Raw genomic sequence first — 13,382 nt, 5'->3', positions numbered from 1 at the left:
CAAAACAAAATCCTTCCAGTAGCACCTTAAAGACCAACTAAGTCAGTTCTTGGTATGAGCTTTCTGAAGTGTGTATCTGAAGAAGTGTGCATGCACACGAAAGCTCATACCAAGAACTGACTTAGTTGGTCTTTAAGGTGCTACTGGAAGGATTTTTTTTTTGATTTTTTTGGACTATGGCAGACCAACACGGCTACCTATCTGTAACTGATATTTTACTGTATTTTTGGTTTTTATGGAAGCCGCCCAGAGTGGCTGGGGAGGCCCAGCCAGATGGGCGGGGTACAAATAATAAATTATTATTATTATTGTTATTATTACTTATTCTGATGTGACTTTCGGACATCATCGTATAGCTATATATAATTGGCTGGGTGAGGATAGGCATTGTCTCTCTGCCTCATTGGCCAGGATTGCTTCTAGAAGGAGTCAGGGTTTGGTTTTGTTAAACAGTGCAAGTTAGAGTAAGTAAAAACGAAACAACAACAACAAAAAACACAGCCACAACCAGGGGCACATGAAAAAGCTATGGAAGGCTACATGCTTTTGTTTGAGGGGATCTGTAAACAAACCCCTGTGTTGCAATACAGACAAGCTGAACAATATAACACAACTTCTCATATTAATTCTGACAAGTCTGGCTGATGAAGAATTGATCCAGATTGGCTGATGAAACATTGAACGAAACAGATTGGTTATCCGGAAACTCTGTTCCGGCGATATCTGGTGACTGATTATGTATATATCAAACTTTTGAATTATTCTACTACGACTGGTGAAGAAGATTTAGAGACTTTGGTTGTAATTTCTGATCGTTTGTATTAGTCTATAAATAGTTATCAGTGGCGTAGCGTGGGTTGTCAGCACCCGGGGCAAGGCAAGTAATTTGCGCCCCCTAACCCGTGGATTTGCGCCCCCTAACCCTAACCCCCAGATGTTGCGCCCGGTGCGGCCGTCCCCCCCTGCACCCCCCACGCTACGCCACTGGTTGTTATTGGCCATTGTTATTGGCCATTGTGTTGTGTTATATTGTTCAGTTTGTTTGAGGGGAAGCATTCAAACAGGTAAACAACACCCCTACTTTCAGCCTGAAGTGGTACAGTCTAGGAAAAGCTGTACCAGCTGATTCTGTGGACTGTATATAACCTGACCCTAGGCATATTGCTATTTTTGTTATTGAAGAATTTGTAGGGAGATTTTGCAAAGAAGATGGGTACTTGGGAGTTCACACTATGGAGTGAATTGGCTACATCCTAATGAACTCAAGGACCAAACAGCCTTTGCAGTGTCAATTTAGTATTCTTTTGTTGATGTGTTGCATCTCTCTTTGTTGTGATCCAATCTGGAAGTAACAAATTGCATTCCTGTTTATTAGACATTTATTTTCACTCTCGTTACTTGGAAGAAATCAACACCGTTTCGTCCTTTTCCGTGGCAGTTTTCCTTTCTTTTTCCCGGTTACATTGGTACAATTTTCTCATAGACCCCAGGAGTAAAATAGCTGCTTTTCCGTATCTGTAAAATAAGAAAAATAATCTAGCACTGCAAGAAAACTGTGTTTCATCCAACATATATGCTTCCAAATACTTGATTGATATAGCCTACCTCCAGGTGTATATTCTCAACCTCTCTAATTTCTGTTCATCTTAACAAATGAGGTCCCTGATAATTGCTTTTGACAGAATATTTCACAATCTGTAAGCTTTTTCATTCTTCCATAATCTCAAATCCAGGAAGACAACAAAGATCAAGTCTGAAGGCATTTGAACTGATGGCCTGTTTGCTGTGTTTGTAACCTCTGCCTGAGAAATTTAGATAAAGTGTTCCCAGTCTACTATACACAATGCTGATGGTGAGATGCCTGGAACCAACATATTCTTTTATGCGTTTCACAATTTTACACTACCAACAGCATTCTTCTCTGTATTTTGGCACTACGGCTGAGGGAAAATGGCCTCTCCAAATTCTCTAAACTCTTTTCCGGGGGTGAAATTCGGGCAGAGTGGGGGGGGGGTGTTGCAGAATATTCTCCAAAGGGAGTACGTGGGGTTTTCAAATTGAAGGATTGAAGGTGGCTAAGAACTTGATAATAAAAAAATAATTCCAGACAAACATAATCTCCAGATTAAAGTCCAATCAAAAAACAACATCCACAATATCCACCAAAGATGTGCCAGGCAGATTCGACTCAGGTAGGACTTTAGAAGGCAAAAACACAGGATGGGGAGTTCTTGAAAGACTCTAAGGAACAAGAATATACTCTAATTCTGATAGGCAACACACCTCTGTGAAGAGTTAAACCACCCTGTTCAGCGCATGCTGACTCTACTCATCGTATTGAGATTATTACAGCATTCTCGTATTGTGGTGAGGAAAGCAAGGGCAGTGGTTACTAGCTCTGAATCAGAAAGAAACTGCTGCCGTTCATTTCACATTGATGAACATCCTTTTTGACCTCAAGCCCAGAACAGCAGTTGATCTTGAAGAACTAAATAACCCTGCAAAGAATTTCGTTTCATCTTCTACGGAAGTACTACAGACTTTTCGGTCTCTCGGTGTTCCTTCACCTTTCACAGCAAGAGTAATAATTTAACAGTGCTGAGTAGGACACAGTTTCTGGTCCACACATAAGGCCCCTGCCCCATTTCTGGTGGATTGCATGCTGGGTGCTGTAATTCTTGCAAAAAAATAATAATTCCGGGCTTGGATGACTTAATATGGATCAGTTATGCCTCTTGTGTCAAGAGTTCTTACACATGTACTCTTGCTTAAAACCAAAAACAAAGCATGTTGGTGGACCAAATTAAAATATGTTGGTGAGGACACCCCATCCTTGGTCTAATAATTCTAGATCAGGCATGGCCAAACTTGGCTCTCCAGCTGTTTGGGGACTACAATTCCCATCATCCCTGACCACGGATCCTGTTAGCTAGGAGTGATGGGAGTTGTAGTCTCAAAACAGCTGGAGTGTCAAGTTTAGCCATGCCTGTTCTAGATTCTGCTCAGCAACATAGCAATACAGACCAGACATTGCATTCAAGTCCTTCTTGGGATAGCAACTCAAGACTCTGGGTGCAATTTCTAGCACATGCACACACCAATTGATGTGAATGCATGGCTACATTCTCCAGGTTGACTTTTCAGGCCTGTCTGTTGACCAGAATGCAAGGGAAGCAAACTGCCAAAAATATGATGGTCATGATATTACAAATCCCCTTGGATTTATTCCTGAAAGCCCATGTACTATGTTATAGCTCATGTACTTACAGCCTTTCTCATAACGCAGGTTGTGATTAAAATGCTGTATACAAGCAATCCAGAAGCTACTGCTGTTGTGATCCAAAGATAGAGTTGCGGGTCTGGGCATGGATCTGTGTCTGAAATACATTTAATTTTTCAAATTATCATCTTCAGGAAGATAGAGCAAATCTTAACACACACACACAGTTTCCCAAGTACAGTTGTATCTTGGAAGTCGAAAGGAATCCCTTCCGGAAGTCCGTTCGACTTCCAAAACATTTGGAAACCAGGGCACAGGCCAGAAAGCTCACTGCAGAATTCAGAGAAGTTTGAGTTTCAAAGGATGGCTGTGCTTCAGTTCTCGTATTGCTTTGGAAAATATGAAGGTAGGTTAAATGCAAACTGAATCTGATTTCTCCCCATCCCTACTGGCAATAGATATGGAGGACAATATGCTGCGAGGAATTCACAACTCACTCACTAGGAAGCAAATCTCAGTGTGACGGACTTGTGCACAAACATGTACATACTGTGAGAAGGCTGATTTGAGAGTTACAGGATTGAACTGATAGACCTCAAGGACACACATTCATTCTGAAAAACACTTGAAGGCACCCTGACATCAAATCGTGAGCTTTCTGAACTCACCAACCACATAGAGCTGGGTTCCCCTTCCCATGACTTGGTTGTAGGGTGGCGGGAAAATCCGTTCCATCTTGCAGATATACAGACCAGCATCAGTCGGCTGCAGACCCCATAGAGTAACGTTTACACCATTGTGACCAGGGTGGACTTGGCACTTGATGCCATCCTTCACGATGAACGGCTCATACCCAGCAGTAAGCCATGAAGCACACATCCTGAGAGACTCGTTGCCAAGGTCTTTAAGTAAAGTTATCACAAGTCCCTCTGCATCTCCAGCATTCCTGTATTCACACGCAAAGTGGGCAGCCTCTGGACTTTTTACCACCAGGAACGACGGTTGAGTTACTTCTATGACTGTAATGAAATATCAGACAGAGCGCTGTGATAAATAAACATGCTCAAGAGAAATATACTGTATCCATAGAAAAGGGAGTGGCAGGTATCTCAGATACTTATTTAATATCAGATATTTAATTTACGGCTTTTGAATTATGGTGCTGGAGGAGACTCTTGAGAGTCACATGGACTGCAAGAAGATCAAACCTATCCGTTCTTAAGGAAATCAGCCCTGAGTGCTCACTGGAAGGACAGGTCATGAAGCTGAGGCTCCAATACTTTGGCCACCTCATGAGAAGAGAAGACTCCCTGGAAAAGACCCTGATGTTGGGAAAGATGGAGGGCACAAGGAGAAGAGGACGACAGAGGACGAGATGGTTGGATAGTGTTCTCGAAGCTACCAGCATGAGTTTGACCAAACTGTGAGAGGCAGTGGAAGACAGAAGTGCCTGGCGTGCTCTGGTCCATGGGGTCATGAAGAGTCGGACACGACTAAATGACTAAACAACAACAACAACTATTTAATTTACAACATTTATATCTTGAGGGAACTCAAGACAGCATACATGCCGTTCCCAGGCAGTCACAAATCCAGGCACTGACTAGGCCCAGATTTTCTTAGCATCCGTAGGGTTCCCTCAAGCCATATCTTGGAAAATTTTACTTGAAGTTCTTCAAATAAAACCAGGCATATATTCAACATGTGAGCAGAATTCAGCTGACACGTGCCTTAAGTTCTGCAGGAGAAGACCTAGTCATAGTTCCATCAATGACTATAGTTTGTAATGCAGCATCTGAGAGCATGGCCTTCTCTGTTTTGGCACCACAGGTGTAGAATTTCCTCCCTTTGGAAATACAGTTCTCCTCCCTTGCTATTTAGCTTCATTATTAACTTAACTTGGGTAGGAGAGTTGGTCTCTTCTGCTTATGGCTTGCTGTTGTATTATACTTAGTAGTTTTTATGGTATTAATAGTAGTAGTGTTAGTATTAGGCAACAACAACAACATTTCTTACCTGCCGTTCACCATAAGGTCCCACAATATTAAAATTAGTAAGAACAATCATGCAATTCTATATGTTACGTTTTATTATTTGGAGGTTTTTCAATATTTGGATTTTTAAAGAAAAAGAAAAAAGAATGAGTTTAGGTGCATACTACCCTAGGAAACTTTGGATTTAAGGGTGAGTTATTATTGGGAAAATAAATAAATGAACTTTGCACAAAAGTTTATTTTAATTTTATTTTAGACATCTACTTCTTTAGCAGTCGCCCAGTAACGTCTCAAGAATTATAGCAACAGAGAAATGCAGTCCCCGCTGGTCTCTCACTTATTTACTTAATTAATTTTGCATGCAGCTTTTCAAAACTAGCGTTCCTCCTCAAGCAGCTCTCAGTTAAATGTTTGTGAAAACAAGAATGCACGAAAAGAACATCAAAATCCCATCACTAAAAGTTCAAGTAAATGAGAGGTTTTTTCCAAGTCTAAGGCTAGTAACCTTAAGGAAGGTAATGAATAAGAATAAGAATTCCATCCTCTATCTATTTTCTAGATTGCAAATGCCTCAAGGTAAGGATTAATATTTTGACCAAACTGCGGGAGGCAGTGGAAGACAGAAGTGCCTGGGGTGCTCTGGTCCATGGGGTCATGAGAGTCGGACATGACTAAACGACTAAACAACAACAACAAGGACTAATATGATATAAAAGTACAATAAAAACATAAAAAGAGCCTTGCTATATCAGGCCAATGGTCCTTTTAGCATCTTACTCTCATGGTGACTAACAAGATGCTGGTAGACAGGGGCAAAATTAGTCAAAGACCCAGTTTGACACACCCACCAATGAGCATTTGCTGGGCAGCCTCAATGGTACACCTCTGGAGGCTTCACCTGGGGCAAAAAACCTGGCTAACCTCCCCAACCCTCCCATAACTATGGCTCTGCCTGTAGGAGGCCCATATGTACATATATAGATGGTGGTCATGGTGGTGTTCATAAAATCATCATCATCATCATTATTTATACCCTGCCCATCTGGTTTTCCCAGGCACTCTGGGCAGCTTACACCACATAAAAAACAGTAAAACATTGGACGTTAAAAATTTCCCAGTGCAGTAGTAACAACTGCTGTAGTAACAACAACAACAACCCTACTTTGTAATGTATTTTTCATGTCTCTTCTGGATAATTTTATATAGGAGGACTTTCTAAGCCTCGTCCTATATTATTAATAACTCACCTTTGCTGAAGCCAGCAGCTAAGCTGGGAAAGACAATGGCGATAAAAAACGAAATCATCACACAGCCAGATGTTGGATTCATGTAGAAGTTTGATGCTTTCTTAGTCGAAGACAAGCTGGAAACAAATCGGATTGATATTTAGAATGATCCTTTGTTCACGATAGAGGATTTCAGTGTGAACGGAACCCACGCAGTGTGTGAGAGAGAGAAAGAGAGAGAGAGGGAGGGAGGGAGGATATACCTGAAAAGGTAAGCAATGTTTTGGTTGTTTCAAGACAGGAAACAGTGGAAATACGTGTGCAGTTAACCTCAAAGAGCAGTGAGCAAAGCAAATGTTCATCACCCAGAAAAATTAGTCAGTATGAAACTTGTATTCAATATTAAAATGTACAGCAAGAAAGGAGAGATTGTCCCCTACAGCATCAATGTGAGTTCTTTTCCTTCCGTTCTTTCTGTTATTTTCCATTTATGTACATAATAGTATTGGGCAGCAGCCAATGTCACATGAATGGACTTCTGCTCACGTGAGAGGACTTCCTCTTCTTCTTTCCCCACCCACTCTCCCCAAATCTTCTCCAGAGAATCTCCCCCAACCCCCCAAGAGAAGATTTTGAAGGGTGGGGCTACAGGAGGTAGGAGAGGAAGGGGTGAAATCCTATCACAGCCATGGAAGTCTGCCAGAAGTCCAGCAATCCCTCAGCAAATTTAAAATATAACAAGTGAGAAAATAAAATAACGTCATGGTGTTGTTTTAACTAATAATTTAATTGGAGGCAAACGATGCCCACCTCCCTGATGCGGGTGGCGCTGTGGGTTAAACCACAGAGCCTAGGACGTGCCGATCAGAAGGTCGGCGGTTCAAATCCCCGTGACGGGGTGAGCTCCTGTTGCTCGGTCCCTGCTCCTGCCAACCTAGCAGTTCGAAAGCACAAAGTGCAAGTAGATAAATAGGTACCGCTCTGGCGGGAAGGTAAACGGTGTTTCCCTGTGCTGCTCCGGTTCGCCAGAAGTGGCTTAGTCATGCTGGCCACCTGACCTGGAAGCTGTACGCCGGCTCCCTCGGCCAATAAAGCAAGATGAGCGCCGTAACCCCAGAGTCGGCCACGACTGGACCTAATGGTCAGGGGTATCTTTACCCTTTATAGTGCCAATGGCCTCCATGAGAAACTTACGCATCGAGACCCCAACATCATTTTGAACTGAAATGCCTGACAACACAGCCTTAGGGGAATGTGGTATTGACCGGTGCAAGCTGTCTTCCTGCTGATGCTTCTTAGATCATGAGAGCAATTTGAGAACCAGAGGGTGAACCATTTAGGCCGGAATTTTCAATTTGTTCAGCATTACTTCACGAATTGAAGGGATGCAGGTGGCGCTGTGGTCTAAACCACTGAGCCTTGGGCTTGCCGATCATAAGGTCAGTGGTTCGAATCCCTGCGATGGAGTGAGCTCCCGTTGCTCGGTCCCAGCTCCTGCCAACCTAGCGATTCGAAAGCACGTCAAAGTGCAAGTAGATAAATAGGTACTGCTCCGGCAGGAAGGTAAACGGCATTTCCATATGCTGCTCTGGTTTGCCACATGATCCGGCCACATGACCAGGAAAAACTGTCTGCAGACAAACGCCAGCTCCCTCAGCCAGTAAAGCGAGATGAGTGCCACAACCCCAGAGTTGTCCACGACTGGACTTAACAGTCAGGGGACCCTTTACCTTTACTTCACGAATTGCATAGCATGTCTATGGCATGCACAAGGTCTGTGATATCCCATTTGAGACTTCTATAGGTGTCTACTTCACCACTAGGATAGACCTCTGAAGTTGCTTCAAAACATGAAAGTTGTTATAAAAATATAATACTAAGATTACATACATACATAACATCCACATTTCTCAGCACATGCCTGCACATGTATGTGTACCTCCAGTATGTATGATCAGTCATTAGCTTACACTCAATATATGAATACAAGGCATTTATATGCCATTTCCAGTACTATATGCATTTCCACCTGACTCTAGTATACGCCTTTTCGTACACATTACTTGGCTGCAGAACTGCACCGTAAAAGCCATAGAAGTGCGAATTTCAAAGGATGGATGGCTTCCGATTCACACATTGTTTGGGTTCAGATTATGGAGGTTTACCTTTAAGTATGAAATGCATTGCATCTCTTCCCCAACCCAACTCAAAAGGCAGATTATCCATTCCTTGCCTCTCTAGGCTGTCTAAACCTGGCCACTAGGAAAGTTTTACCTGCTCTTCTTCAAAGCCAGAGACTGGGGGAATTTCCCCTCACTGGTAAGGTAAAGGTAAAGGGACCCCTGACCATTAGGTCCAGTCGTGGCCGACTCTGGGGTTGTGGCGCTCATCTCGCTTTATTGGCCAAGGGAGCCGGCGTACAGCTTCCAGGTCATGTGGCCAATTTGACTAAGCCACTTCTGGCGAACCAGAGCAGCGCATGGAAACGCCATTTACCTTCCCTCAGGAGCGGTACCTATTTATCTACTTGCACTTTTTGACATACTTTCGATCTACTAGGTTGGCAGGAGCAGGAACTGAGCAAGGGCAGCTCACCCCATCACGGGGATTCGAACCGCCCACCTTCTGATCGGCCAGTCCTAGGCTCTGTGGTGTAACCCACAGCGCCACCCGCATCCCTTCCCTCACTGGTGGTCAAACTTAAACAGTCACAAAACTCTGGGAGGGAAAAGCTGGTCTTTCCTCCTCTTAAGGCAGCCCTCTAGGTGTTTTAGGACTACAATTCCCATCATCCCTGACCACTGGTTTTGTTAGCTAGGGATGATGGGAGTTGTAGTCCCAAAACATCTGGAGGGCCAAGTTTGCCTATGCCTTTCTTAAGGGTAGTAGCTGCTGTTCCTCTCTGCCCACACACCACTTGCCTGGCTGCCAGTTTCAGTAATGGGTTTTTGCTTACCTGCAAAGCTGGAGCAACAGGTACGCTTCACCTGTTCTCTGCCTCTTCTTCAAATCACACACCTGGTGACAGAAAAGGACAGAGATGATTCCAGCAGCTGCAAAGATGGCTCACCTTGAGATACCAGCAGAGCAAATGGTGGTCATGATCCCATAGCAGGATGTAGAATGGAAAGTTATTCTGAATACCCCCAGGCTCTCTCCGATATGTAAAAACCTGCCTTTTGCTTGAAATTAGCCCTGTTTCACTTCGAAGCTGATTGTCACGGGGTCATCTTGTTTGCGACTAAAAATAATGTCGGGCAGGAAGTCTGCTTGATGGCCTGAGTAATTATGGTAATCAGATTTCCACCAGCATCTTTCCTCCCTGCTTACTTCACTGTGTTTCATTTGCATATTAATTAGCTGACTGTTGCCTCAAAAACATCAAACATGTGGCATTTCTGCTGCTGCTCCAGTTCTGTTCTTTCTGACGTTCTTCAAAGATGGCTTTCAGTTTATTGACATCCCCGCAAGCTGTTTGGTTCACTGGTGAGAATGATGAATGTAACATGAATCTCACGTGCGAGACTTTCTCATCTTGTAGAAAAATGGCTTTTCTTAATTTAAATTGAAAAGTTGCTCGTAGATCCACACACAAACCTACTTAAGTCAGATCATGGATCCATGTGGCCCAGTGTTGCGTATACTCTGGCTGGCAAGAGCTTTCAGTTAAAGATCTTTTCCAGGGCTGGCCCTACCATTAGACAGGATGGGGCAACTGCAATAGGCAGTAGATGTGACAGGGGGGCAGGGAGCCACAGCAAAGTGTTGGAGGGCAAGCTGCCCTCACATGTGGTAAATGATACTGTCTATCGCCAGCAGGGTTGAAGTAAGATTCAGCTGCCAGTCTGGTCAGCCTCTCCACATGAAGTGGGAGAAAGCTGCCATATTGTCCTGTCTCAGGCAGCAAATGCCTTGGCCTGACCCCTGGTTGTCTCTTGAGCTTGGACAGTCCATTTTAAAGATTAACTAGTTCCGGTTCAAGTACAGCATGTGGAAGCAGGAACTAATTCCAGTTCTATTTACAGTCAGTTCACAATGCATTTCGATCCTCGGCAATGAATAGTTCAGCACTCAGAGTGTTAGAAGCTGCTTTGCTGAAGTATACAATATACTTAAGAAGACTAAGAAAACATTAAACATACGTGCAATGAAATGCAAACTGTTTAATTTATTTAAGCTTTTTGTTGAGCTTAAATAAAAATTATTATTATTATTATTATTATTATTATTATTATTATTATTATTACTACCACACCCATCTGGCAGGGCTGCCTTCAGATGTCTTCTAAAAGTTTGGTAGTTATTTTTCTCTTTGACATCTGGTGGGAGGGTGTTCCATAGGTTGGGTGCCACTACCGAGAAGGCCCTCTGCCTGGTTCCCTGTAACTTGGCTTCTCACAGCAAGGGAAACGCCAGAAGGCCCTCAGCGCTGGACCTCAGTGTCTGGGCAGAACGATGGGGGTGGAGATGCTCCTTGAGGTATACTGGACCGAGGCCATTTAGGGCTTTAAAGGTCAGCACTAAAACTTTGAATTGTGCTTGGAAACGTACTGGGAGCCAATGTAGGTCTTTCAAAACCGGTGTTATGTGGTCTTGGCAGCCGTTCCCAGTCACCAGTCTAGCTGCCGCATTCTGGATTAGTTGTAGTTTCCGGGTCACCTTCAAAGGTAGCCCCACATAGAGCGCATTGCAGTAGTCCAAGCGAGAGATAACTAGAGCATGCAAAAGGCCCAAAGAGTCGACAGAGTAACAACAACAACAACAACAACAGTAGGAAGAGGAACTTGAAGGCGAAACAAAAATGGTTCCAGGTTCTGTCATAAAATGAACTTAATACACATTTAGAAATTATGGTGTAGTTCTGGGATTTTTGAGCTTTGCTAAACCAAACTAGTTCATTCTAAGCACTGGCCTTGTCAAATCCTATGATAAGGGGCATGGTTTTCATGAACAAAGTCCCAGGTTTAGGTCAAAGTACGGTATCTTTATCACACACACACACACACACACGAGACAGAGATGCTTCAACTTAAACTGGGGACTTTGTGCATTAAAACCACGCACCCTATCACTATTCTTATGGTCCCTTGGTTCCCATGCAATATCTTGGACAGCTCCACCTAGGAATAGGAAAGCCTCCTTATCCCTTATAAGTTAACAGGGTATTCAAATGTATCACTTACAATATACGGTAAGTGATACATTCCTTCAGTCTAGACACTGAGGTCCAGCTCAGAGGGCTTTCTAGCGCTTCCCTCACTGCAAGAGGTGAGGTTACAGGGAACCAGGCAGAAGGCCTTCTTGGTGGTGGCACCTGCCCTGTGGAACGCCCTCCCATCAGATGTCAAGGAAATAAACAACTCTCTGACCTTTAGAAGACATCTGAAGGCAACCCTGTACCAGGATATTTTTAATGTCTAATGTTTTACAATTTTTAATGTGCTGTAAGCCGCCCAGAGTAGCTGGGGGAACCCAGCCAGATGGGTGGGGTATAAAATTATTATTATTATTATTATTATTATTATTATTATTATTATTATTATTATTATTCCACCCAAGATGTTTTGCTGCCTGAAGTGAAGGAGAAGATGCCCCACCCCCCCTACATTCTGCTTACAGAAGCAGCTAACCAGAATGGCAGTCAAATCCATTGCATCTCAGAGCAGCTCCTTGTTAGCTAGGGCCACATTCACACCATATATTTAAAGCACTATGTTGCCACTTTACACAGCATGGGTTCCCACAAAGAATTATGGAAGCTGTAGTTGGGTCCTGAGGGACGTGGGTGGCGCTGTGGGTTAAACCACAGAGCCTATGACTTGCCGATCAGAAGGTCAGCGGTTCAAATCCCCGCAACTGGGTGAGCTCCCGTTGCTCAGTCCCAGCTCCTGCCAACCCAGCAGTTCGAAAGCACATCAAAGTTCAAGTAGATAAATAGGTACCGCTCCAGCAGGAAGGTAAACAGCGTTTCCGTGTACTGCTCTGGTTCGCCAGAAGCGGCTTAGTTATGCTGGCCACATGACCCTGAAGCTGTACGCCGGCTCCCTCGGCCAATAAAGCAAAATGAGCGTCGCAACGGCAGAGTCAATCACGACTAGACCTAATGGTCAAGGGTCCCTTTACCTTTACTTAGTTGGGTCCTGAGAGTTGTTAGGAAACAATGATGATCTATCCCTGCTCACAGGGAACTCTGGAAATTGTAGCTCCCTTAACAAATTCCAGCTCCCAGAATTCTTTGGAAGAAGCTGCGATGGTTTAAAGCGACATCTTAGTGCTTTTAGTGCACACTTTCCTCTCTCTCTTTCAATCCCCATCTCTCAAAATCTACCTGAGTCCTAATGATAGGGCTGTCCCTGTGGTTGACAGGTATGGCTGGCAATTGTTTCATGCTGCTCACCTACGTTGAAGGTCAACTCAGTGGGAAATGGCTCAATTTTTGCTTTTTTAACCACTGTAGATTTCAGTTTTTTACCGTTGCTCCGCTTCTAACATCAACCACAAACGAATGTTTTAGCGTTCTGCCATTGATCAATATTTCCGACTTGATTTTTACCTTAGTTTCGCTTTCATTGCGATCTCTGGCACTGATAATCACCATTGTGTCATTTTCTTCACAAATAGCCACTCCTAAATATAGAGGGCACACTACCCCCCCCCCCCGCCACCGCCATGTCATAGTGAAACTGTTAAAGGTGTGGATATCACGTGTGTTCCTGATATTGCCGCCACACAGATTATCTCTCAATTGTTCTGTCAGCACAAATAACGATAAACCAGCCATTTTCATCTGCATTGAGGCAGGATATGGAGGTCAAACCTTGAGGAGGCTCCTAACCTACAGCCAAGATGGCTATGGTAGCCTTTGGCTCTCCAGACATTGCCGGACTCCAACTCCCATCAGCCCCAACAAGCATGGCCAATCACCAGGGGTGGTGGGAGTTG

General features: G+C 43.8%; 1 protein-coding gene across 1 annotated transcript in view; it reads right to left on the bottom strand.

Moving 5' to 3' along the window:
• Positions 1–1,003: 1,003 nt before the first annotated feature.
• The window catches only part of LOC310831584 (uncharacterized protein), a 70,473-nt gene continuing 58,094 nt past the window's right edge, over positions 1,004–13,382 (bottom strand). The window contains exons 4-8 of the mRNA XM_083712320.1: positions 9,397–9,458; positions 6,462–6,577; positions 3,889–4,239; positions 3,268–3,377; positions 1,004–1,515 (exon numbers count right to left, since the gene is read on the bottom strand). Of these exons, the coding sequence (XP_083568446.1) occupies positions 1,459–1,515; positions 3,268–3,377; positions 3,889–4,239; positions 6,462–6,577; positions 9,397–9,458 (696 nt within the window). The 3' untranslated portion in view covers positions 1,004–1,458. The remainder of the gene's footprint in view (positions 1,516–3,267; positions 3,378–3,888; positions 4,240–6,461; positions 6,578–9,396; positions 9,459–13,382) is intronic.

The sequence above is a fragment of the Podarcis gaigeae genome (genome assembly GCF_964106915.1).
Source record: "Podarcis gaigeae genome assembly, chromosome: 1".
Lineage (NCBI taxonomy): Eukaryota > Metazoa > Chordata > Lepidosauria > Squamata > Lacertidae > Podarcis > Podarcis gaigeae.
This window is presented reverse-complemented; position numbering and strand designations above follow the sequence as displayed.